The sequence below is a fragment of the Paramormyrops kingsleyae genome, chromosome 22, assembly GCF_048594095.1.
Source record: "Paramormyrops kingsleyae isolate MSU_618 chromosome 22, PKINGS_0.4, whole genome shotgun sequence".
NCBI classification, from domain to species: domain Eukaryota; kingdom Metazoa; phylum Chordata; class Actinopteri; order Osteoglossiformes; family Mormyridae; genus Paramormyrops; species Paramormyrops kingsleyae.
In genome coordinates, this window is record NC_132818.1 from 17447992 (window position 1) to 17475586 (window position 27595).

General features: G+C 49.6%; 1 protein-coding gene across 2 annotated transcripts in view; it reads right to left on the reverse strand.

Moving 5' to 3' along the window:
- The window catches only part of LOC111852845 (protein sidekick-2-like), a 115216-nt gene that overhangs the window by 21106 nt on the left and 66515 nt on the right, over positions 1-27595 (reverse strand). For both annotated transcript variants that reach the window (XM_023829153.2, XM_023829154.2), the window contains exons 2-25: positions 23481-23640; positions 19672-19778; positions 19095-19242; positions 14418-14551; positions 14005-14116; positions 13316-13506; positions 13097-13180; positions 12820-13014; positions 12115-12231; positions 11648-11815; positions 11290-11392; positions 9368-9544; positions 8214-8350; positions 7600-7747; positions 6522-6662; positions 5983-6164; positions 5722-5837; positions 5138-5333; positions 4760-4858; positions 4334-4525; positions 2772-2893; positions 2558-2667; positions 1753-1903; positions 62-299 (exon numbers count right to left, since the gene is read on the reverse strand). In XM_023829153.2, the coding sequence (XP_023684921.2) occupies positions 62-299; positions 1753-1903; positions 2558-2667; positions 2772-2893; positions 4334-4525; positions 4760-4858; positions 5138-5333; positions 5722-5837; positions 5983-6164; positions 6522-6662; positions 7600-7747; positions 8214-8350; positions 9368-9544; positions 11290-11392; positions 11648-11815; positions 12115-12231; positions 12820-13014; positions 13097-13180; positions 13316-13506; positions 14005-14116; positions 14418-14551; positions 19095-19242; positions 19672-19778; positions 23481-23640 (3528 nt within the window). The remainder of the gene's footprint in view (positions 1-61; positions 300-1752; positions 1904-2557; positions 2668-2771; positions 2894-4333; positions 4526-4759; positions 4859-5137; positions 5334-5721; positions 5838-5982; positions 6165-6521; positions 6663-7599; positions 7748-8213; positions 8351-9367; positions 9545-11289; positions 11393-11647; positions 11816-12114; positions 12232-12819; positions 13015-13096; positions 13181-13315; positions 13507-14004; positions 14117-14417; positions 14552-19094; positions 19243-19671; positions 19779-23480; positions 23641-27595) is intronic.

A 27595-nucleotide genomic window follows, 5' to 3' on the forward strand; every position in this document is an offset into this window, starting at 1 on the left:
GTGTATGCATGTGTGTCTGCGTGTGTGTGTGTGTGTGAGTGTGTGTGTGGAATGGACATACCAGACTCCCGTGTCCTTCCGTGCACAGGCTGGCTCCAAGGCCCCACCCCAATGCCGTTAAGCGCCTGCACTCGGACCTCGTACTCGGTCCACTCCTCCAGGTCCTCAATGGTGAACTCACGCTCCAGCCGGTCGGCGATGATGTGGAACAGTGGCTGGGACTGGGACCCCGTCTGGGAGTACTGGACCCGATAACCTACTAGGTCTGGGTTCCCATTATACTCCCATTCAGGGAGAGGCTGAAAGAAACACAACACATGATCAGCCAGGCAGGCACTCACACTCCTACAATCAGACGTAAAACAGCCAGACGGGCACTCACACTCCTACAATCAGACGTAACACAGCCAGACGGGCACTCACACTCCTACAATCAGACGTAAAACAGCCAGACGGGCACTCACACTCCTACAATCAGACGTAAAACAGCCAGACGGGCACTCACACTCCTACAATCAGACGTAAAACAGCCAGACGGGCACTCACACTCCTACAATCAGACGTAACACAGCCAGACGGGCACTCACACTCCTACAATCAGACGTAAAACAGCCAGACGGGCACTCACACTCCTACAATCAGACGTAACACAGCCAGACGGGCACTCACACTCCTACAATCAGACGTAACACAGCCAGACGGGCACTCACACTCCTACAATCAGACGTAACACAGCCAGACGGGCACTCACACTCCTACAATCAGACGTAAAACAGCCAGACGGGCATTCCCACTCCTACAATCAGACGTAACACAGCCAAACGGGCACTCACACTCCTACAATCAGACATGACACAGCCAGACGGGCACTCACACTCCTACAATCAGACGTAACACAGCCAGACGGGCACTCACACTCCTACAATCAGACATGACACAGCCAGACGGGCACTCACACTCCTACAATCAGACGTAACACAGCCAGACGGGCACTCACACTCTTACAATCAGACGTCACACAGCCAGACGGGCACTCACACTCCTACAATCAGACGTAAAACAGCCAGACGGGCATTCCCACTCCTACAATCAGACGTAACACAGTCAGACGGGCACTCACACTCCTACAATCAGACGTAACACAGCCAGACGGGCACTCACACTCTTACAATCAGACGTCACACAGCCAGACGGGCACTCACACTCCTACAATCAGACGTAAAACAGCCAGACGGGCATTCCCACTCCTACAATCAGACGTAACACAGTCAGACGGGCACTCACACTCCTACAATCAGACGTAACACAGCCAGACGGGCACTCACACTCCTACAATCAGACGTAAAACAGCCAGACGGGCACTTACACTCCTACAATCAGACGTAAAACAGCCAGACGGGCACTCACACTCCTACAATCAGACGTAAAACAGCCAGACGGGCATTCCCACTCCTACAATCAGACGTAACACAGCCAGACGGGCACTCACACTCCTACAATCAGACATGACACAGCCAGATGGGCACTCACACTCCTACAATCAGACGTAACACAGCCAGACGGGCACTCACAATCTCTCTCACACAAGATCAGCGCAGCACAGATGTGCACACATACTGACATGCACATTAGGCATATTCTCTAAGAGCTGCAACCCATATTTTAGCATTTTACTAATGAAAAGCAGACATAAAGAGTCTGTCAGCAGTGTCTGCTGACTATGCAAACATTTTCCAGATTGTGCCAACCTACCACCCATCGCAGCCATAGACTGGTCTCGCTGGCCGTGCGCAGGGTGACATTGGCGGGGGCCACATCGGGTGGGGCCTGCAGTGTCTGAATCTTTCTGGATGGCTGGCTGGGTGGACTGGTGCCAACGATATTGATCTGCCGCATTCGGAGCCTAGAGGTAGGGTTTGAAAATTAAGGATCATTAGCTAATCAGCATCCACTACTGCTTTACAAAGTTGTTGCATGGTAATGACCATGAGTTACCACATATCCTGGCCACAGTATGGCTGTTTTTGAAACTGCAAACTGTAACTATTATATACTGCGTACTGCATCCTGTTAGTCAGTGTAGTATCCAGGTGTAGTATGCTAGGATTTCGTAAGAGTTTTGTAGCATGCTGCATTTTACTATGAGCCTTTTAAATCCATTCTCCATAGACAAGGCATCGTTTAAAACAATGTTTTTCAACCTGTGTGTTGCAGTAACTAGTAAGGTGTGCCATGGAAAATTATCAGATTCTACAAACAGGTTTATTACCAATAATACCTTATGACTGTCGCTATAAGGTTTATGATATTGCACAGATGTAGTATGGTACAGTATGTCTACTTCTAGGAGGTTTAGGATATAGTATGGATGCGGTGTGGGTACAGTATGATTACTTGTAGGTGGTTTAGGATATAGTATGGATGCAGTATGTGTATGGTATAACTTCTTGCAGGAGCTTTAGGATATAGTATGGATGCGGTGTGGGAACAGTACTGTATGATTACTTGTAGTGGTTTAGGATATAGTATGGATACAGTATGAGTAAAGTATGACTACCTGTAGAATGTATACGGGTTTAGACCAGGTACTTCCAGGGATCTGGCATCTGGTTCATTGGGCAGCTGGTGAACCATGACCCACTCTTCCTGATCTCCAATCACAGCAATCTGTAGATAGACAGAGCAGACTGACGCCCATCACAACACATTACAGATGGGTCAGCAGGACCAATTGGGTGCCGGGTTCCCTTACCCCAAATCCACCCCCTTACCTGGGCTTCCACCAGCCACCGGGAGATGGAGGTCTTCCCGTCGTAGCCCGGCTTGAACTGCAGAGTGACGGAGCGGGGACCGATGTTGGAGATAGCCATGTTGGTGGGGGGGCCAGGCAGTTCTGCCAGGAAGAGAGCGAGCGGGAGCCAGACAGACAGACAGACAGGCAGACAGACAGACAGGCAGACAGAGAGACACACATGAAAACAGAAATTAGGTACAAAAATATCCACACTATTTAGAAGTGAAGTATCTAAAGAAGGTATCACTATTGTGGACTCAATGTGATCTAACACATCTAGTATGCATTGTCAGGGATTGGATCAAGACAATATAGTTAAGGGAGACCACATATTATGTCAGTAAATGAATATTATGTATTAAACAAAATCACAACACAGTTGCTGATAACTTAGGAATTTAACTTAGGAATTTTCCTGCCAACCTTAAGTAAAATTATTTGTAAGATGAACTCTGACCAAGATAGTCCTACTTTGTTTTTAGATTTCGTGTGTAACTTCTTTCTCACGCTTTATCAATAATTTCCAGTTTTGGCTTGTGTTGATCGTTGCATTGATCATTGAGCGGGATTAAATCTAGGAACCTCAACGGCAGCCAGAACAGCATTTTCTTCATGTTGTATTTGTGAACCTGGTGGGATGCTACCATTATACTTCTGTGAAGGGGGTGTTTAAAATCTGATGGGTAAAACCAAGTTGTTAGGGGGGTTTATTACATGGCATAATGAAAATTGACATTTTCAGTCTTTTGTACGTTTTATGACTACATTTGAATAAAATTATATTTTGAAATAGTATATTTTAGAACTGCTAATATGGGATGTTTTGTATTGAGAATGTCAATTGTTTCTTGGGTTAATTGCTCCGGGGGAGGGGCTAAAGTCTCTATAGACCAGTGTTTCTCAACCCAGTCCTCAGCGAACCCCAGCCAGTCCACGTTTTTGCTCCCTCCCAGCTCCCAGCCAACCAGGAACACCGAATAGCTGGCACAGGTGCGCTGGGAGCTGAGAGGAAGCAAAAACGTGGACTGGCTGGGGTTCGCTGAGGACTGGGTTGAGAAACACTGCTATAGACCCTGTGGAGGCCGTGACATAAGAGAAGAGTGTGGTAATTGGGGGGGTTGCTTCCGACGCAGGGCCTGCCAAAATATCACCTGCCTTGATTGATTATCTCTGTTTTTATTTTCATTATTATACATTCTCACACATTTTTCTGAGGTTAGAATGAAAGTTTCTCATAGTATTGGAACTCCTTTGCCTCCTCTGGTTTTTGGAACCTCCGTCCACTAATCCATTCCTAACACGCATCTTAAGCCTTCTACATATTTAGTGCACTGAATATAAATGAAATCACAACAAACCAATTTGGAAAGGTTGGTACAGATATGCATTCTTCAACAAGAGCTCCCCCTGCTGAGCAGAATATCTAATGCAGCCCAGCACATTATTTTTCGGCGATCCATGACAGCAGGATCTATCATTAACAGTTTAACTTAATGTGTGTAAGAACAGCAGGTGTACTGAGGAGGTAGGGACTCTGACCTGGGGGCACGCCTGAGGAGATGGTGGAGGAGGAAAGCTGGCCTTGGCCTTTGGAGGTCATGGCAGCCACTTGGATGGTGTAGGTGGTGAGGGCCGTAAGACCCGTGACGCGATACTCGTGGGTCACGTTAGGCAGATAGTGGGTCACCCTAGTATTGGTCCGGTTATACTCTTCCCAGGAGATGCGGTACCCTAAGGATCAAAGAGGGATAGGAGTCATGGGATAAAGATCATCTCACATGTCACATGTACACCCAATCAGAGAGAATAGATAAGCTTCAGAACAAACCGGAACTTCCCTGCAATGCATTATGACTTACACTAATGCAATGGTCACATGACACACTGAATGTCAGCTGACTCGGCGAAGCACTACGGCTCCTTCTCTAGCTCACGCGTAGGCCGTGATCCTGGGTGCCGTCTCACCTGTGAGGATTCCATTCTTCTCATGTGGATCTCTCCAGCTCACCTTCAGTGACGTGTCCAGGATCTCCGTGAAGCTCAGGTGGCCCACAGGACCAGGGGCTGGTTGCAGAAGGACAACAGGTTGCATGAAATAATGTGACCCCTCACCGTTAGCAATGAGACCCAGCTGGTCAGCCAGCATGGGACTTTATCTCATAAGAGATGATTAACTCCTGAAGGGCCACAAACAGAAAGAGCCAAAGATTTATCTGACACTTTTATCCACAGTGACCTACAGAAGAGGAAGGGAATCAAACTCACACCATTGCATTCCTAGCAGAATGTGCTACTTGTTGAGTAATCATTTTCACTTAAGGCTGAGATATCTATCACACTTACTGTCCTCATGCGTGCGCAGGCGCTGGGGGGGGCTCCGGGGCCCGTCGCCTGGCGTGGTGAAGCACAACACTGAGGTGAAGTACTCTGTGAACTTCCTCAATCCGGTGATGTAGCCGACGTGGACCGTGTCCTGGAAGTTGGGCCTCACCGTCACCACGGTAACCTCCTCCTCCTGACCCGGTTCCCATGCCAACAGCTGAATGCAAGGAGAAGGAGGAAACACGACAACAGATGAGCCAATGCTCCGACATGCTTCCGCTCTTAGGAAGTGCTTTAGTCAGTAATATACAGTTGTAGGTGTATCCTACCTTTAGCAATGTGGAAAATTTGACCAATACCGATGACCAATACATTTGTCGGATATTACTGATAATGATAACCAGCTAATCCATGAGCCACTCATGCCGGCAGTGAAACTTGTTGACCAGGAGAGGGTGCTACTAAGTTTGAAAAATTGACAAAGTTTTCATATTGGCCAGAAATATTGACCAAGACTGACACATCAGACCACTAGCGATGTCATAATTTAAAAGAAATATTGGCCAATAACGACATTAACCAATATATCATGCAACTCTACTCACCTTGTACCCCTGGTTGATGCCATTGATGAACTGAGGACTGGGGGCGCTCCAGGTAAGGCGGATTGCCGTGGAATTGGCAGCCTCAGCCTGGACATTGCCGGGCGGCACTGTTGGCACTGTGGGGGGCAATGGGAGACGGATCAGCGGCCTGTAGGTACAACCCAAGCTTTTGGGTTACATCCTTATCATCCATTGCTCAATACTCAAGTCAACTAAGGGCGGGGCTACACTGGCTTCACCGGATGGTGGCTCCGCCCTCACCTCCCTGCAGCGTCCACTCGGTGACCTTGTGGCTGTAAGTGCCCAGCCCCGCCCCATTGTACGCCGCCACCTCGATCTCATAGTTGGTCCAGATGATGAGGTCCTCCAGCAGCAAGTTGGTCTGCTCGTGGTTGGTGATGTTCTTGAACTGGTAGCCCACCGGGAGGCCGGCCAGGCAGTAGCTGGGAGCCCACAGGCAGCAGGTAGGACGACAGGGGGGTGCCCAGGAGGAAAGGAAACATTTGCAACATGAACGGTCTGATGTGACATATGTTGCTGCTCGCTATAGGATGTCGTGCATGTTGAAGATGTGTAGGACTGTGTGGGACCGTGTTTGTGCTCGGGTGACTATGAGACATCAGTAACAGCATGAGTGCTTGGTATGCATTTGTTTGTGTGATCTTTCAAAGGTCAACATGTATGGTTTTGAGACACGTAGAAGACACGTAGGTGTGATAGACAAGCACTGCATGAGCGCATGAGTGATTCTGCATGGTTAATGAGGGGTGCGGGGGCTGGGGGGTGGGCAAGGCCCTCACCGGATGATGTAGCCCTGCAGGATGCCATTCTGGTGGTTCTCTGGGGGCGGCTGCCACTGGATCATGATGGACTGGTTTGTGCGGCCGCTGGCGATGACCGTCTGGGGGGGTGCGCTGGGGGGCTCCTCCGGGAGAGATAACCTGCAGCAGAGGTGAGTTTAGAGTGGGGGTGGGGGGGCACAACTATTTTCCCCTGAGGTCCAAATTCCAACAGCAAAACAAAGCCAAGGGCCACTGCCCTCAATAAAATTTGCCAGTTGGGGGGTGCGGTCCTCCCTGATAAAATTTGATGAACGGGGGATGGGCCAGATAATAAAATTTGCTGGGGGCAGGTTGCCCTATGATTAAATTTGGCACGCAGATTGCTGACAATAAAATTTGCCATGTTGGCGGGGGGGGGGGGTATTTGATTGTGCAGTCTAGATTAAAGGATGAAGATGGCGCACTGGAAGAGAAACCTGCTGTTCAGAATTAGATGCTCTTTACCTCATTGGGCTTTTGATGTGTGTGTGTGTGTGTGGACTAAGCTTATATTATATTGTGATGTCCAAATGTCCCCCACAATGTGATAAAAATCTGTTCTTTTGACGTTGTGGGGACCATTTTTCACATCCCCTCAAAGATCTGTGAATAAAATCAAAAAAGCAAGAAAACCAAAACTCTCATATTTTGTTTGGTTACTTATGGTTAAGGTTAGGGCTGAGTAGGGGTTGAGGTCGTCATGTTTTCGCCATAGAAATGAATGGAGAGTCCCCACAAAGATATAATTACAAAACCTGTGTGTGTGTGCGTGCATATGTGCATGTGTGTCAGCAAGCTAAAATGTGTGTACCTGAGCCATCGCTTGGGTTGCTTTAAGGGGTTTTAGCCGACCACTAAAATGTTCTTTAGTCCCCCAAATAACTATACACTAATTAGTTTAAATAGTGTGTTGTCCTTCATTTCCATTACAATCAGACTCCACCCCCCCGTCCCATTAGCCGGAATCTGGGGGACACCATTAGCATGCTGCGGGATTAACTCGCTCCCCATCTGGCAGAAGGACAGGCTCGTGCAGCAGGTTCGCAATGCCGCTCACCGCTCCGTCTCCCTGCTGAACTGGCCCTTCCCCACGTCGTTGACGGCGCAGAGGCGGAACTGGTAGGAGCGGGCCGGGATCAGGCCGCCCACGATCACGCTGGTGGAGTCGGGCTCGATGTTGGCCAGGAGCACAGTCCACGGTGCATCTGCATTAGACAGAAGGATGTTGTGGGCCTCTACCTCAACCTCATAGTTGGTCGAGATAACCAAAGATATTAAGACTATGACCAGCTTTATTCTTCTCAATCCAAGCACTTCCAGCCCTCTGGATTTTTACATTTAACTTATTTTACAGACTTTTATCCAAAGCGACGTACGTCAGCCAGTCCCTAGGTTAAGAACCATGCCTGTAGCCAGAAATGAATTACTGGGGAAGGGGGGCAAATTTTAAAGAAAGTTCAAACTAGATATTTTACCACATGCCTGTTAAGGGCCTGAAATGTCTTTGCCAACCACAGGACTGGCGACCTTCCGATTACAGGCCATACGCACACACCCCTCTCCCACCATTAACCCTTCTCTGTCGTTACCAGTTCCCATCCGCATTCCCAGTTTATCCTCCAGTCTTTCCCAGCCCCTTGTCTCCCAGCCAACTCGACGGCCGCCACTCACTGTTCTCGGACACCTCCAGTATGTAGCGAATCAGAGGGCTGTTCCCGTCGAACGGCACGGCCCATGTCAGGTTGATGGCCCTCCTCTCAGAGGAGCTCAGCGTGGCCACCGGGTTTTCTGGGGCATGGGGGAGCTGCCTGCGGGGACGGGAGGGAGGGGTGATGGGAGGGAGGGGTGATGGTATTATATCACGGTATTACTTTTTTGCACGTTTTGGGAGGAGTAGCATGTCCTGTCCCTTTACGTAAATTTAAAAATAACTTTATAATGTGTTAAGTACAATTTACTTGCTATTACAGATGGGTATGTGCGCTCTATATCCGGGACCGGGATTTTACTGTAATCGCACAAAATTTGATTATTTTGAATTTTTTAATTTGCTATTGCAGCACTGTCTGCAATTCACAGAAAATTCACACAGCGCAGATAAACCGGTTACATACACTGTTTAAGGGCAAGTGTTCAGATTACAAATAAAGCTTTGAAGTACATAAAATGCTTTATGTTTTATAAATAAGCTGTTTTATAATTAAAATGTTGAATTCTCACGGTTAGAGATTTTCAAGTTCTGAGTTATTGGTAATGCGTCAATGCACCACGATGTGCGATACTATTAATATTGAATGATGAATAGAATATGCCCTTTCCCCTTCAGATAAACCGTGCATATTGACACAGAACACCAGTATCGTTCTGCATTCTGACCAATCACATGAAACCAGCTCGTTTTAGTCACGCTTTCGCCCCCCCTGCGAGTAAGGATGGCCATGTCAACAAGGGTAGGGGTTAGGGTTAGGGTTAGGGTTAGGTACGGCACGCTTGATTTACAATAGAAGACCATCACTTCACGGTACGGCTATGGCTGGGATCTTGGTGGCTGTTGAAAAGTGTTTTTATGTTAGCTAGAAAAAAAGGGCAGAATTCACGTACAGGACCCTTTTCTGGGAGGTGGTGGAATTTGATGAATCTAGTTGTCATCTTTCTACCCATTCTGACAGGCTAATCAGATGGAGAACCCCCCCCCCCTCCCCCCCGGTGGCTGCCGGGCCCAAAGCAGCCGCTCTGATTGCTTGTACCTCAGCTCGGCCATGTCTGTATGGGAGAGAGACGGATGAAGACAGTTCAGGGGCGCACAAAGAGGCCCTGGGGCTGACCTGACTCGCAGGTGGGCGCTGCGTGAGTCGTTGCCCCCCAGGGAGAGCACTCGGCAGGTGTACGTCCCGATGTCACCTGACCACGTCTGGGAGATATGCAGCGTGCCGACCGGCTCCAGGCGAATGCGGGGGGTGGAGTCGATGTTGAGGGGGGTGCCCCCTTTCTCCCACACGTACCTGCGGCAGGTACATGCAGAGGCGCTCAGTGCTGCCGTGCGTTAAATGCAATAAGACGATGGGGCTGGATTTATTTTGGTATTTTTTGTATTTAATTAGCAGATGGTTTTATTCAAAACAATATACTTTTTTTTTTTGAAAAATCTGGGTCAGACGATCCCTGAGGCGATTTTGGGGTTGAAACCATCACTGAATCCAAGTACAATAATATAATAATAGTAATATACAATATAGACATACAGTATGTAGGTGAATAGTGCACCAAAGTCAGGCAGTGTGCTCATATATTCTTTTAGCAGCGCTAAACGTAACTGCAGATGTTTAAAACCTTGGCAGGTGATATATGGTTAGAAATGAGCGCCGCATCCCGGTGTTGATGAGGTCTCAGCGAGCGTAGAATATGAATGAAAGTCCGTTTCGGATGAAAGAACCAGGTAAACGTGCAGATAAGAAATAAGGAGCAGCTTCAGTCGGGGGAGCCGGAGGCCGACGTGTCTGCAGACGCCGCAGTACAGCGCCGTGCGCCGCAGAACCACACCAGCCCAGTCACCATACGGCACAGTCATACTGAATGGGTCTGTGCTCCATGCCCGTCTCCGCACCACACGAGCAGAAATCCCGATGCCTGTTTATATCTTGCCAGCTTCCTCTTGTGCGGATGCCTCCTTCGTCTTGACTCCTCCTAGCTCATTCCTTGCACCCCTTTTTTCTCCCGTCCCAAAATTAAGTCCCCCATTCCATCCTCTCGTCCCCGAGTCACATTATCCTGTTTGTTATCCTGCACGGAGTCTGTCTTATAAAAGCAAATGCAGAAACATGGAAGGGCCTTCCACACTCACACACACTCGTACACACACACACACACACACACTCAAAGACATATGCACGAAACACAAACAGAGAAGCTCCCTCACCCACACAAACGGACACCTTCTGTCGCGCACGCACAAACGCCGACGCGTTTACACACGTCCGCCGTGTCCACCCCGCCAGCATATCCCTCGTTACTCGTGTTTAATTAGCGCTCTGCTCTTGCTACATCGCCCCCTTCTGACCCGCAGAGGCGGCGGAGGAGAGCTGCGGGTCTGAAGCGACGCCGCGGTCCCGGCTGTTCAAGCTGCGCAGCTGGGAAGATGCATAGCGGGCTGTCTGACAGTGAAACAGGAGAGGAGGCCAGACTACATAAAAATCCAGCGGATGGAGGAAAACACAGGAGACGAGTGAGGCAGCAGGATACAGGCAATGTCACATAAGCGAAGAGAGAGCGGATATAAGATACAGCTGTTTACATGGAGCCCTATGATGGACTGGTAACTCATCTAGGGCATTACATTACATTACATTACATTTATTTAGCAGAGTGTTTTATCCAAACTTTTGAGAGGAAGCTGGGTCAGACAGTCCCTGGGGCAATTAGGGGTTAAGGGCCTTGCTCAAGGTCCTAATGATGACATCACTCTGCCAACCAAGGGTTTTGAACCTGTGACCTTCTCTGAGCCGCACACTGCCCCCTATCCAGGATGTTCTTTACCCTTGGGATAGGCTCCTGACCCTCCATGACCTTCTACTGCATTTGCGTTTGGAAAATGGATGGATGGAGGGATGGAGGGATGGATGGGTGGATGGATGGGAGGTATATACATTGTTGCATGAGACAGCTACACACAGGGGACATAACATACAAGTGGGCAGGAAATAGAAAAAATTGGGGCAAACATTAGAACAGGCGAGAAACGTAGGCTTACTTGATGGTGACAGTTGGGTCATGGGTCACCCCACAGGTCATGACAGCTTTAGTTCCCTTGATGACGCTCTGATCCTGAGGAGGACTGGTGATACGGGTTCGAGCTGGAGGTCGAAAGGAGGAGAAGGAGCCAGAAGCCTTTATGTGGCTGATGTACAAAAGACTTAAGAACAGTTACAGGTGACCTACACCCAGTGAGTACACAGGTACATGTGACCCAGACTGACCCTTTTGCTGTATGTAGACGGTCACGGATGACTATGCTAGCCCGAGAACTCTGATGACCAGTTAAATGCCCAGACAGCCATCAGTCAACAGAACAGAACGTAAGCTGCGAGTGGCGGAGACGGGGGGCTCACCCAACACCAGCAGATTGGCGGAGGCCTCGTCGATGCCGCGCGAGTTGCTCGCCATGCAGGTGTAGGTGCCAGCATCCGCGACGTGGGCGGGGCTTATCAGGAGGCTTCCGGACTCCAGGAGCGTGAAACGCGGCAGCTGGACCGAGCCACTGGCCAGGATCCGCTCACCTGGGAGGTGGAGAAGAGGGCGCGGGTGTTGTCACCATACACCTTAGTACCCAGAAGTCCCTGCTTCACTGCTCTGGGGCCGGGTCAGCTCAGCGCTCTTACTCCAAGGTGGTGGCATCAAATTAAATTCCAATAAACCAAAATAATCTTTCATTGTTACCTAAGCGATGTCAGAGGAGGCGGAGCTAGGCATGACTTGCCATTTGATAGATATTATGGGCAGGGGCAGCTGTGATTGGCTATTTCGCAGATAAAGGCTACTTATTGGCCAGGCAACGACACCGGAAAGTTCAACACACCATTCTGCCAGGTGATGGCTGGCCGGGGGGCGCCAGAAGTTTCACAGTGCAGGAAGACCGGCATGCCGTCGATGACTGTGCTGTCTGATGGGCCGGCTGTGATGTTGGGGGCGATGCCTAAGAGGAGGGGAGATGAAGTCACAAAAACTAGGGAGTGTTTTCTGATTGGTCAGTACACTTGACAGTCAGGGCCACTGACGAATAAAAACACAAGTGCAATAAAAACACTCCACAGACATTTCCCCGTAGCGACTAAATAAACTTGCCCGAGATGCCGAAACACTTATAAAGAAGCCGCATTAATGCATTATGACATTTTTACTGATAATCTTTACACGAATAAACAGCACATTAGTATCGACAAGCCATTTACAGACGCCGAGCAGAGCATTCAGCGACGGTTTAAAGCCAATTCACCAGACCAAATTTAATTCAAAGTCATGCTGAAGGTTTGCATGAGACACACACGGACGGGACAGGTGAGAGACAGAGACGTAAGGCAGGGGAGACACAGCTGGAAATGAATCAAAGCGGATCAGCATCTCCCGGGATGCCGGCGGCTTTGTGGAGAATCCCAAACCGCAGCCGAGCTGGCAGTCATAAAGCTCGCCTCCCTCTCTTCTTCATGCAAGCCATTAATCACTCTGACAGGAGGAGCAGAGGCAGGGAGCGGGGAGGCGAGGGGAGGCGAGGCGGGGGCCGTACTGGTGACGGCGAGGTAGGTGTTGCTCTGAATCTCCCCGGCGGCGTTGCGGCCGAAGCACTGGAACATTCCAGTGTCGTCAGGAAGCAGGCCGTTGATCTGCAGGCTGCCTCCTACCAGCACACGGTACCTGGGGGTTTTCACGGGGCTGATGGGAATGGCGTCCTTGTACCACACGATGTCAGGCTGAGGGACACCTGGTTGGTAGGAGAAGGAGACTGAAGATCCAGTGCAGAGACAACCTCACGCCCTGTGGCCCAAACGCCCGCCCCTGCCGACCTCGAGCCTGGCACGGAAGATCCACCACCTTCTCCATCTCAGCAGTGATGTGCTTCTCTGGCTCCTTGACAAACTGGGGGGGCTCTGATCAGGGTTAAGGGAGGGGTGACAGGTGTTAAATGGGGACAGAGAGCTGGGTCAACACAATTCAACCAAGCCTCGAACATGCTATCCTCGGGAGTCACAGGGTGACAATGAGTTCAAAGGTCAGGGACGCACCGAGCACGTGCAGGAAGGCACCGGCACTGACGGACGGCACACTGCTGCTGCGCAGCTCTGCCTCGCACTCGTAGAAGCCACTGTCGCTCACGGCGGGGCCCGCCACCGTCAGCCGGCGGCCAAAATCGCTAACGCCTGCGTGGAGCACGGCGCCGTCCTTACGCCAGACGATGCTCAGCTTGGTGAGAGGCCTGGGGGGTGGGGGGGGGAGCACATACACACACATCCATCTTTATAGGCTTTCACTTTAAATGCAGAAACTCCAGGTCCCACTCTATCAGAGCTCGAGACAGGGTGTATTCATGGGCGGAGCTACATGGGCACCAGCTGAAAACTGATTGGCTGCCCTCCCCTGTCACTCACCAATTCCAAAAATATCATTGGCTAATGATAAGGTTGGTCCCTCTGTGTGAATTATGGCCCATCTTATGCCCTCCTCCCCACCTTAAACTTCTCAAGAATCACCTCCTGAATTCAGGAGAGGTAGAAACTGCTTTCATGTCGGGACGTCTATGAGACACGTGTGTCCCCAGCAGGACAGAAAAGCACCCACAGGCGTGGAGACGAACACAGAAAGGCACACAGATGTGATTAACACTTACAGTCTGAAAAGATTTAAACACTTACTTGGACATAAATAGTCACACAAATGTTACACGCACACAAACACGAGCTGTGACATCACCCACCTGGCGTTGGCCACGCACTCCATGGTAACCTCTGCTGTCCCAGTGACCACACTGGTGTTCTTGGGAGGGATGATGATGACGGGGGCAATGGGGTCGGCTGGACCCCCCACGTCTATACGGAGCCGACAGAGACAGGCACAGGTCAGGGGGTACAAAGATATCGACTCACACGAAAACTGCTCGGTTTAACACAATGACAACCAACAACCAATAAGAACCTGCCAATGATTAACAAGCTTGCTAAAGGCCAATCATCGTTTCTCCCATTATTTGTGACTGGAAGGCAGAACTATTACGGCCACTAGAGGGCTCCAAACTCCTGTTTTTGTACACATGTACGGCCACCTGTTGATGTTTCGGTTGACGGTGTCTCACGTACAGTGAGGTTTTTGTGGTTTTCTGTTAATACTCACTTTCCACAGTCAGAGTGATGGGCTGGCTGGTCTTGTTCTCGCCGTTCTTGTCGTTCACGGCCTGGGCGTAGTAGCGGCCCGAGTCCGTGGCAACGGTGGACAGGATCACTAGCGCGTTGTCCAGAGTGATGGCGCTGAGAAGGATTGGGAGGGGGTCAGAGGTCACAGGAGGTTAGTGAGTCAGATGGTGTGCAGTGGGGGCCGTTGTTGGTTTTGCGTGACTGGTGGAAATCTCCCCAAACCCCAATGCTGATCGAAGCCCTTACAGAGTCTTCGGTACTCGGTGCCAGTGCCCCCCCCCCCAGTTTCACTCTGTCTCATGCTCTACATGCTCCTCACACTGGAGGCGTCATATCAGTAGTTGCTGTTGACCCCCCCCCCCCCAGAATATGGTGCCTATTCACCTATGTTGCAATGCCCTGCAAAGCCCTATGTGACGACTCCCCCCACCTGCTCTGCTTCAGCGGGGATTCATCTCAGCCCCCCCACCAGCCCCCCCCCCCCCCCCCCCCCCGCCCCACAACCCTCATCTGTCCCTGCCCCTCCTCCCCTCCTCCGCTAGATGAGTCGTTGGTTCTGCGCTAAATAAACATCACTCACACAGCTGTAACTCTACAGGCGGGGGGGGGGGGGGGGGGGGGATACAGCACCCCCCCCCCACAGACACACACAAAGGCAAACAGGCTTTTGGTCTCCCTCAGACACACATACTGATCCCACGCTTCCACACACACACACACACACGTACACACCCACACACACACACACACACGTACACACACACACACACACACACTCACACACAGGCACACACACGTACACACACACACACACACAGGCACACCCACACACACACACACACACACACACACACACAGGCACATCGTGGCGCACGTTAACAAGGCAGCGTAGAGCTAAACGAAAACCCTCCCGCGTGCGTCTCAGTCCTCCCAGATACAGAGCAGCAAGCGGCACGTCACCCACAGCACTAAGACTGACTGCCTGTGGTCTCCGGGTGGGGGGCGGACACAATACTGCTAGTTAGCATGGGATGGGGGGGTATGGAGGCTGCTCATAAACAGCTGTGGAGCATTCTAGCTGGGGGGGGGCAACAAATGGGATTGTTCCACTCGCCGGAAATGCCTCCATCCTTGGTGGTGGTGGGGGTGGGGGGGGGATCAAGGCATTTAGAGGTCACCCGCTCCTCCAGGTTTCCCTTTTTCAAGTTACGGACACCTCCCGACAGTTTTGGCATAAAAGCCCCCACCAGAGAGCACGGCCCCCCATTTCCGACATGTGTTCTCTGAAAGTGCTGCAGCACTTTATATCTGTTGACACAGATGTGTGTGTTTATTTATTTATTTATTTATTTGCGAAATCAATTGTGGTTCGATTCAATTGAGTACAGTACTTTGTTAAACAGCAGTGCCGTCCCCCAGTTCGAGCCTGCGGATATTTGATTGCATTTTCAGATCCTTGCCCCCCCTCCCCTTCCCACCAAAGGCAAACAAAACACAGAGGGCTCGTCGTTCATTCGAGCTCACCAGCATCTTTATAAGACTGGAAAACAAACAGATGTCCATGGAGCCTCTCCAACGCGGCCTCGGCGACCCGCTCCGGAGGAGGGGGAGGGCACCCCACATCGTTAGTCTGCACTTATTAATCCCATAGCCTCTTAACCAGCCTTTCATCTGGGCCGCCTGCGCAGCCGCGATGTTCGTTAATCTGTTTATTAATATTTCCGCTGGCTGGTTTTGTGCACTGCGTGCGCTCAGTCGCTGCATACTTAGGACTCACAGGTCTAAGGGTCTTAAGGCGACATCATCAGCTGGTATTTAAATGTATGCAAATGAGGATGGGGAGGCGACGCCCCCTCCCACCGGCGCTACTGTAACGCAAATCGCCGTAATGGCTAACACCATTATTATGTCATCCGTCTTCTAAAGTCTCCCCCCCATTGTCCGGTGCTCCAAAGAGAGGTGAGCGCATTTTCCCGCGTGGAGAGAGCTGACCAGCTGGGTAGCTGGTAACCACCGGTAACCAAGCCCGGCTGAGAAACGGAAGGCACGCTCCTGAGCCAAATAACACAGGCTGGCAGGCGGGCACTCTCCGGGGTGCCGGTGTCCAGGTCACGCTCGGTTGGACTCGCACACTGCTGTAGGGGGTGGCCCTCAATTCCAGCCAGCTCTGATTGGACACAAATTAGATCAATTTTACTTGTACCGAGGTGTCCTACTTTTGCAATAAAAACATTTAGAATCTTTTCAAAACCGCGTTTACTTGGCACGCCAAAAAAAAAAAAAACCTTCTGAGGCTCACGGTAACAGAAGCTGGCTGTGAGATTTTAACGCGACTAAATATTACAGTAAAACGCTGTAACTGACGTGACGGGTGTACCAAACCGCGACGCAGTTATCGGTCTCTGCCCCAATTCCTCCGGAATTGAAGCCAGGAAGAATGAAGGAAGGCACCGTAGATACTTGGGCAGGATCCCCGATCCGGAGCTCACGCTCACGCTCACGCCGCCCCTAGCCGCCCGACCCGACAGGTTCTCTCTGGTTATGTATTCGCACGCCGTCTGCGAGGCCATTTGCTAATTAGATCCCTTGCCACCTTTATCTCCGGCTGGCCCTGCTGCTGTGTCCGGCCCGGAGCCGGGCAAGATGGCGTTCTGTGACAGGCCCCACCGCAGAAACCGAGTTATTAGGGTCTTCTGCCCCGAAAACCCGACAGGCGACGACTTTGGGTTGGTGGGTGGATTCCGCTGGAAATTCAGAGGCCTAATTGGCCCAGCCGAGCAGGCGGGTGCATGACGGCAAGCATCACGCCATAGATCCGTGTCGAAAAATCGGCCTGGTTTGCTCGCCCCCCCCCCCCCTCCAGCAGAAGCGGCACCCTGTCTCGTCACACTTGTGTGCGTTCACCTGCGTGGGCGTGTTGTGCGAACCGTCAGACTGTCTATTGGTTGCTAGGCTTTCTTTCCTTTTACGGGAGAGGAAACTCCATTTCCCGAGTAGAGCAGCCGGTGAGACCGCGTGCAGCCGGGACGGGAGGTCGTCACGGAGACGCCGAGGGTGATGCCGTCAGGTTGATCCCATGCTAAGGGCGGCCTGTTGTACTGATGCTGTCTGTCCTGCGAAAAAGCAGCGGCTTGGCACTTAAAATGTGAGACATGAAGCTCTCCTTGGAATGGGCCCCACATCCAAAAGTCCCCCCTTCCCCCCCCCCCCCACCATTACAGTTTTGTAGGTCCGGTGGTGTTGAAAGAAGGAAGACTACAGGGTCAGTAAATAAATGTATAGATTCGGTCTGGAGGTGAGCGCCAAAGACCACAAAGCAGACCACAGTGATGCACCAGGGACAGCTCCTCATACATGGATCCTGAAGACTGATATAACCCCCAGGGACAGAGAGTCTCCCTGGTACACACCCGCGAGCCACATCAGGGTGGGGGAGAATGAGCAGCGGAGGAAGAGGGGAGATGAAACAGATAGAGATGAACGAGACGGAGGGAGGCGGGAGTTGAGGGAAGGAGTGAACGGAGGATGAAAAGATGGAGCCCACGGCTGCCGGGAGAGATGACAGTAGAAGTGGATTTAAGGAAAAAAGGGAGATGGATTTGGAAGGAAGCCAAATAAGTTTGCGTGGAGGTACAGAAGCGGATCCTGTACTTCTGGAACCCCCCCCCCCCCACACACACACACACACACACACACACACACACGGATGCCCCCCCCACCAACCCGGTGGGCAGCAAAGGCCCGGCGATGTTGAAGTGCCGAGAGCTGAAATTAGTTCTGCTCCCGCTGGGACTCTTGACCAAAAGTGGCTCAATCCAAAATGACTGCAGCTTTGCTCCTCCTCCGACGGCGGGGGGAACGGGGTAGCCAATCAGGAAGCCATTCCGGTATCCCGCGGCAACCGCCACCACGTCACTTATATTGTCCCTGCCTGAAAATTTACCCGATACACAAGTATCCTGTCCCCCACCTACCCCTTTTCATTCGGAAATAAACAGAAATGAAAATGCAGCGGGGGAGAGGGCTGGTGACCCTGCCCCCCCCATAGCAGACATCTCACACACCCACGGACATGTCAGCGGAGACACAACAGAAACAGGTCTGGACAAACATGGACACATACAAGCTTGAATACACAGACATGCCAGCATGCAAACACATGCAAATAGAAGTGTGGATGTACATATAAGAACACTAACAAAGCAGGTTTATAAAAAAAGACACATAGACATATATAACATAGAGGGAGGTACACACTGATTGAGAGTGGACACACAAATAATAAAGGATAGGGAGAGCGAGCAGGATGGAGACAGAGAGACAGAGGGAGACGGAGAGGGACTGAGACAGAAAGGGACAGATACAGAGAGGGACCGAGACAGAGGGGGACGGAGAGAGAGAGGGACTGAGACAGAGAAGGACAAAGACAGAGAGGGATGGAGACAGAGAGGGACGGAGACAGAGAGGGACGGAGACAGAGAAGGACCGAGACAGAGAGGGACGGAGACAGAGAAGGACCGAGACAGAGAGGGACGGAGACTGAGAAGGACTGAGACAGAGAAGGATGGAGACAGAGAGGGAGATGAGTTCTTAGTTCATATTCGGACACACAGTAACGAACGTAAACAGTAGACTGGCCCGTAAAAATGGGACTTACATGCGGCTGCTGGGCGGGATCTTCCGTCCGTCGCGGAACCATGTAATCTGGGGGCGGGGGAAGCTGTGGATATGCGGGGCAGGAATCACCGCCGCCCCTCCCTGCGACACGGTCTGGGAGCGATCACCCTCGACAAAACCGCCCATATCTGATACACACAGACACAGACAGCGGGGACATATGTCTCACGGATGGGGGGGTACTCTGGCTCATCCGTGGTACTAAAAGCAGGATTGGTCATACGTCAAGTGCGCTCTCTGATCAAAGGACCGACCCGATTACAACAGAATAATAATGTACCTGACACTGAAATACTTAAAATATTGAAAGTTCTTTCTGACACTCATGAAAGGCTTCAAGGGTATAGCTACTGAACGGGTGTTATCTCACTACCTTAGTGTGTTATGTACAAAGATGAGAAAATAAAATAAAAATGAATTTCCCGTGATTCAACCCGAGAAGCGCCAAAGGCACTATGTATTCCACACCCACTAAGGTGAAAATATCGCGGTGACCCAATTATAGCTTCACAAACCCACGCAGCCCTCTAGTGTCCTGGAGGGAGTACTGCACTTACAGGCCACCTGCACTTCAGTCTTCCGTTGCATGATGGCTCCAACGCGGTTCCGGACGATGCAACGGTAGAAACCAGCGTGGGATCGATCCAGCGATGGGATCAAGTATCTTTTAGGAAGAAGAGAGATGCGACGCAAGGTTAGTGCCCTTCAGTTAGTATGGGTGAGGGATCTGCTCTGAAGTTGCGGAGATGAATGACTATATTGACTATGTTGAGTACCACAGGCACCAGAAAGGATACCTACACACACTGACTGACCCTCCTCGACAGCTGCCAGAGGAAGGCCACATCTGGGGGTGCATCTCCCATACCCCCCCCCCCCCCAGTATGCCGGCACCACACAGGTGAGCTATTTGCTGTGAAAGTGGGCAGCATTCAGGAAGAGCATCCAGGGCACATGTCCATCAGCAGTCACCCCAAAGTTCGACTTTCATGAGGCATCGGGGCTGAAATGGGATTAAAAACGGCCCCTACGTGTTTTGTCTACATGCCTATGACAAAAAGTGCCACTCTAGGGCCGGGGGGGGGGCTTCCCGGAACTAATTTTGCCATCTTACAATCTTCAGCCAACCAGGGAAATGCTAGTATGTCATATGGTCAGTGCAGCTCTGCGAGGCGTTGATGTTGTTCTCTGAAACCCACCGGAGTGAGATGGAAGGCCCCCTTGTGAAGAAACCATTTTCCTTTTGCTTCTGAACCAGGTCACAACACCCTCCGCAAATTCCCTCTAATGGGAACCAAGGTCCGATTTGTCAAGACCAGCCAGCCAAGGTGGGGGAGGGTGAGGGGGGAGTTATTTTCAACTTCCACGCTCCCTCATCAAGCTCTCTCCGTGGCCTTCAGAATGTGAATGTGCTCAGGCGAAGCTAGTGACGTCCAGCCCGCATCCTCCATGTGCAGCGGCGGACGGACAGAAGTCCTCTTCCTGGTGCTCGCGCACGCAGGCGATAAGTCAGAAAGCAGAAAGCGAAGGAATTATATTCCAAACATGACAAAGTCTATTCCTTATCTGTCTGGCTTATTGGATTTTTAAATAACTGTGCGGGCCTTGGATAGTCCTCATTTAAATTCTGTAATTTATAGTTTACATCACGCAGATGCAGGTGGGACTGACTGGAGAAGCTCCGCTCTGTTTTCACTGAAGATTAAAAAAAAAAAAAAAACTTTGGAAACCACATTCAGTTACCTGCAGAGAGCTCTACATCTTCACAGTGATTAGACAAGAAGTTCTGTTTACAGTCGATTTATCGAATTAAATGCATTCACTCCGAAAATCCATTTCTCTTCTCCATTTTTTATTTCCTGTGTGTGGCTGGGAACTGTAGGATGACTGTGGAATAAATAGACTGGGGAAATGGTAAGACTGATCGTATCTCTGCCGCAGAGCTGAAAAGGCACTAAGCAAATGACCCCCACTTGCCGCGGGACTCAAATCACCGTTCCGGGAACACCAGGGAGCTCCGAGAAGACACGGTCAGCGGGAGTGAGGCGAGGAGAGAGAGGAACGAATCAGCTGGGGGTGCAACTCCCGGCCTGAAAGGCAAATTATCTTGGAGAGACCTGACAGAGGGACAGGTGACGGAACCAGGGCTCAAGTGGCAGATGCGGAACTAACCCTAACCAAAAAGGCTGCCTACTATATCTCAGAAAAGCAGATGTTGTTATGAAAGCCACCATGAACGAAACCATCTATATCAAGCATGTTAATGATGTAATTATCAGAGCTCCAGTCAAAGACATGGTCAGGAGTAGGGCCAGCCTGCCCTATCGATGACACAGGCAACCGCCTAGGGCGTCATCTGATTAAGGGGCACAAAGAAGAGTAGAATCTCGCCTAGGAACCAAAACACCAAGGATCAGGAGGGTTCAGTTGGTGTATAATGAATTGGACAAAAATTTCCAGCCCACCATCACTCTCCCAATACAGCTTTGAACCGCACTCAAGGACAACAAGAATGGGAGATTAAAGTGGACGAATGGCCAATGAGAGCAGTGAGAGTTGACAGGGTGAGAGGAGCCATCTGGCAATGCTTTAAGAAAATTTAGCCTGAGTACAATATGTTGCGTAACGTTAGCAGGGAAGCTACTGGAGTAGATGCATAGTACCTGACACATGGCCTTTTCTGAAAAAAACAAAGAAGCCCAGGCATAGATAGTGAGGGTGGGAGGATAGGGGGGCAACCCACGGCAAGCATGAAGACCTGGCTTAGAAACACCACCAGCCCTGACTCGGGGTGTCCAGAATGTGGGACAGCTCAACCAAGTGGACAGTAACCCAAGCAGTGTCCAATGCAATATTCTTCACTTTGGAGTTTTTAGATTTTACGTGCATGCCGGCTCCATCAGTAGCACTACTGCCTTTTCAGGCATTGAATCCTGCCTCTTTGTGTGTGGAGTTCGCATGTTCTCTGCATTTTGAGTAGGCTTCCTCCACATTGGCCAAAAACACGTGATTAGGCTGCCATCTCTAAATTGCTCATAGTGTGGAAGTGCATGCATGCATTTGTCCTGCAATGAACTGGCCCCTTGCCCAGGGTGTTACCCCTGTTTTATGTATGATGATAGGTCCCAAGTCCCTTGCGACTCCAACCTGGATAAGCACTTGGAAAATGGACAGATCTTATAGAGCTTAGTTTTGGCAGTAAGGTTCTTAAGACCCTTACCATTGACACTCAGGTGACCATCTAAGTTCCTTGAGACTATTAGTCTAAGTGCTTATGCATGAATTTATTTATGTCTTGCAAGTGAAGAGCTATTTTCCTGGTAAGGAGCTCTTGCTCGAGACAGAGAGCCCTTGTTTGTAGCAGAAGCTCATGAATAACGCTTCTTGGCATGATCCAGATGCGACACCTCTGTCTCTGGTGACCACTTCTGAGCCCATGCCTACTTGAGCAGCCTTAGAAGTGGAGAGGCTGGAGTGCTGAAGTAAAGATGAAGTAACAATTAAACAGCTGGTTAATGAAGACAAAGTGGACCCTGCTTACTCAAGTGTGCCAGCACAGACGAAGCCCATTGGTACAATCCAAGCGGAATATGGCCTTGCTAGAGTCTATTTGCTAGGTAAAACACAAAGCAAACGGCCCAGGAATTGAAGGACAGGCCTCTCTGCTCACTCTCCCGGAGAATGGGCTCCATTAGCATCATCAGAAACAAGCAGACAGTTGTCTGGATTCATGGTCAGTGGGTTAATGGTGAAACCTTCGCAAATATGGGGTACATAGACGTGGGCAAACATTTCCACCGGGATACTAGTCAGTCCACCCACACCTCCAGTTCACGTAAACCTTGATATTTTGCTCCATTCCCTTAATGACAACAGAGCACTTAAGGCATCCTCCTACACGGACCAATAGCTATTGTGGACAGAAAGCTTTCAAGACGTCAATAAGCAAACGTGTTTCACCGGGATGCACGCCAGACCGAAACAGAAGAAGACAATCAGAATGATCAGGGACGGTTCACAAAGGCGAAGGTGCCTCAAGAATCAACCAAAAAAGGAATTAATTGATGTTGGTCTCATCTAAAAGGCTGCGAGTGTGAATCACAAGTCTAACATCTATACAGAGGAAGTTCACCCCAGGCAGTAAGGAGAGCGTGGTGCAAGTGAATGGCATGGGCTGTAATAATGTCATGTAAAACAAAAGCCTGAAATTAAATCCCCATGCTTTCTCATTAGTCCACTTCCACAAAGAAGACTTTCTGAAGCAATAATAATTCACCCACTTTAACTGAAGCGGCAATTTGTGTGTGCTGGGAAGATGTAGAAGAGTCCCTAAAAAAGACGCTAATCACACAGCCAGCAGACCCACCTGTACTCCAGGGAGAAACGCGTCAGCTCGGTGCCATTGTAGACCCACTTGAACTCCAGGGGCCAGCTTCCTTCTGCCATGCAGGTCAGAACCAGTCGGTTCCTCTCCAGGTGGACCTGGGTCGGCACAGGCTCCATCTTGAAATACGGAGGCACGTCGTCTGCAACACCGAAACATCGGCACGTTAGCGGAGCAGGTCTCGGCTCTCCAGAAACATCTACATTTTATTTATTTAGTTGATACTTTCATCCAAAGCGATGTACAAATGAGAAAGTAAGGTTAGACAATCCCTGGAGCAATTAGTGATTAATGACCATGCTCAAGGTCCCAATGGTGAAATCACTTTGCCAATCCTAGGATTTATACCAGCAACCTTCCGACCACAGGAACAGCATCTTAACCCACTGAGCCTCACACTGCCAGACTTTTCGTGTAGAGACTTTTCAAGGGTCCTGGTGCTCAACCTTGAATGGGAGGGGTTCGTAAAATATGAAATATGCCGATGGGGGGTGTCTGCTGCTGAAGTTAGGGTTAGGGATAGGGTTGGGTGCTGGTGTTCCCCCTCAAGAAATTTGTCATCAAAAATGGGTCGGGACCTCAAAAGGGAGGGAGAGGGGACCATGAACCCCTGAGTCCCAGCCTGGATAGGCACCGTCCCTGGATCAACAGGTGCCACCAAATCGGCTCGTGGAGGCCGAGGTGAGGGCTAAACCCAATCCATTAATCTCACGCCCACTCCAGCACAAGCAGGGGTGAGACCCTACCTGGTGCACAATAAGAACCCAGCGTGAGGAGCTCATTATCAGCAGAGCGACACGGTGGATGGAAAGCTGAAGATGGCTGACGCGCCAAAATAGAGCTTCCTTCCGTGAAATAAAAGTACATCGCTTGCAGATACGTCTCTGTGTACGCCTAGTGTCTGCCCACAGATTCTACATAAGGTAAAAAAAAACATTCCCATGCAGGGTTATCTATTATTCCCAGTCCACCAGGCTTCTGTTCGTTCAGTGATGAGATCGAGCCAACAGACTCGATAGTCAGGCTGGGTTCAGTTCAGTTTTTTTAAACAGCTAAATTCACCCCCCTCTCCAACACTGACAAACACAGTTATCCAGTCAGTCAGACCTCCTGATTTGCTAATGAGGACATCAGTCAGGCTGTAATGTTCTCCCTCCGGTTAAATTCCATAATTAAATGAAATCTCTTTCATTCAGTCAGAAAAAATAGAAGATAACCCTCCTACTTTGTTTCCTTCATGGATATTAATTGCCTCTCAGTAATTAGCATGGCCCTTACAGGTGACTGCTGAAAGCCTGGTGATTTTCTTTATTTACAAGCGCATGTTCAAGCACAAATTCTCGCCACGGTCCTTTTCACTCTAGCTGATTGTCCAAAGCTACTTCCAAGGTTTCTTTTTTTTTAAGGTGAATTAAACTTTGTGAAATTCAGATGCTTAAAAGTACTACAGCGGGGACCCCCCAAACCCCCTCCCCCCCCCCCACCAAGACGTGAGCCAGAGACCTTAACCCCTCATCGCTGCACCTACAAGAAAAACCCAGAAAGAAATAAATCAATAAACACTTATTTGCACTCCAGTACCTGGCACAAAGGTCACCATCAAGAGCCAATCAGAAAGGTCCAGCTGAAACTGTTCCTCTTTCCTCGCCTCCCAGTCCGTGTATCCCTGGGCGACGAGGCAGCAGTAACGATGCTGCGCCCTGACAGGCATACAGCTGCTAAAGCGGTTGTGTTTAGACAGGCGGGGCCAGAAAGTTGATTGGCTCCTGGAGTACCCGTCCCCTGTCACTCATCGATTCAAACAAATTATTGGCTAATAATATGGCTGGGCCCTCTATGTGAATCATTAGAATCGCCGTTTCTCACACTAGTGAACGTCAAACTCCTTTAACCACCAAGCAAGGCCGTATGCTGCTCTTTTATTTGTGCTAATGTGCTGTTGTTGTTATTAAGAGCCGTAAATGTAACACTCTCACATAAGTTCTGTCCCTATCATGGTGGCTGCTCTTTCCTGAAATCGTAATGCTGAAAAGTTTTCAAACACAGTATGTATTTTACAAAATGCTGGATAAATAGACGTAGTTTCCGCTTTTAAACAGCTGCATAAATCATCGCTTTTTTTTATAACACGAATCACCTCAGGTGAAACACTTAATTAAAAAATGTATGTTTTCAAGGTTTCCAACTCTCGCACATCTGGCGTGACACACACGCTTTCAAACTCTCATGCCCACGCAAGAAATCTTACGGCAAATATATATTATTCAATTAAACCTAACGCAAAATTAGCTACATCAAAAGCTTTGGGTAGTTTACAAACCCTACAGACTATTTCCATGGTAATAAAACTGATACATGTGTGTGCAGACTCGTCTCGAATTGATAATCTCACGCCAGCTGTCACAACTAGAAGGACATTGTGGTGGAACATGTGAGGTTTATTATGCATGTAAATGAACAGAGTATGGAAACAAACTGGACCACAAGGGATCAAAAATAGGAGGACCAGAAATTAGGAAGGGCACAGGCAACAGGAGGGTTCAACGTCAATGGCTGGACTGGGGAACATAGGACAGCGAAGCACGTATATATGGGGCTAACGAGGGAGCTAACAAGAGGCAGCTGGGAGAGATTAACATGAGGGTTAGGAACGAGAAGCAAGACAAACGAGTAACAGGCGTGGCTTGTTAGGGTCATGCTAGGGAGGATACAGGAGGGTCAGGAGGACGTGGTGGGCAGGACGTGACACCAGTCAGCTGACCAAAGTTGGCACCCCTTCTCTCTATTTGAAATGATCTGTAAAATGCACTGTTTAGGCTGAAGTATCCTGTCATTCTATTTGCATTGTTACTCCGACAAATATAAAATGAATATGAGAAAACATTACCTGTGTCACTTCAATTATATATATTTAAAATAATAAGACCTGTCATACCCAACTGCAATAGCAATTAAAGTCATCAGTTCTTCTGGTATTTATGTTAAAGTGAGGCTTTTATTTCCGTAAGAGATTAAGATTAATTTTACAAGATTAGTCTATCAAAACCAACACATAAATCAATAAGCAAAAAAACATATGACATAAACATGGCCATTATGGGTTTGACAGCTTTTTTGGGGTGACAGTAACCATGCCGCAGTGTGGCTTACTGACCGTCCCATTGTTTTCCTGACGGGTGAACAGTACGCTAATGCGATGCGCCGTTAACAAAAATGAAAGGTGTGATGCACCGAAGTACATCACTGCTGGCGGTTAAAGGAGGCAGTTCTAGTGTTAAATCCTTGACATAAGGGGACCCCAGAGCCCGTCAAAGCTTGGCTGACTAATGAAGACAGCGTGAGAGCCTGTCTGCCAGTGTGTGCATGCAGGCCCGTGTGATTACTATCAAGCAGTTTACCGCCTCTGATTGTATAACCCTCAGGACACCCAACTCATTATGCTTTTCAATTGTGATAATTACAATAATCTATTAGTTAATTTGACTCTTTTTTGATACGAGCTCTGAAAAGCAGCAAAGGACAGCCACGTGCCGACTGGAAAAGAGTTTCGGCTGCCTTCTCAGTGTAACGATATTTTTAAAAACCCATTTACTGGAATCTCTGGACCTTTATATTTTAATGTGATCCTTTTTTTATGCCTTATTCGCCTGGTTAGACAAACCCTACAAAGTCATTGTAACTTGCCTTAATTTATTGGGAACGATACAAGTTATCTATAGTACATGCTGACTGGTGTGTGCCCCCCCCCCCACACCAAAGAAAAGAAAGCCCCACCCTACCCCATCCCAAGGCCACACTGCTAACGTTGTTCCTGTGAGTCATTCACTCTGTCTGCTCCCAGCTTTTCTGTGTCATGCTCCATCTTGTCTATCTAATAGGATCTCAGCTCATTTGCTCATCATTATGTGTCAGTGTCTAGATCAAACATAGATACCATTCCATGTAGGAACTGGAAGGCGTGCTGCCAAGTGGCCAGGAAAATGAAACAGAGATGTGACATGTCATTACTGAGGTTGGGGAGGGGGTGGTTATTAGTGCACACGGTACAACATGGAGATGCTGACGAGGATGAAGACAATATCAGAGCGGTTTTCATC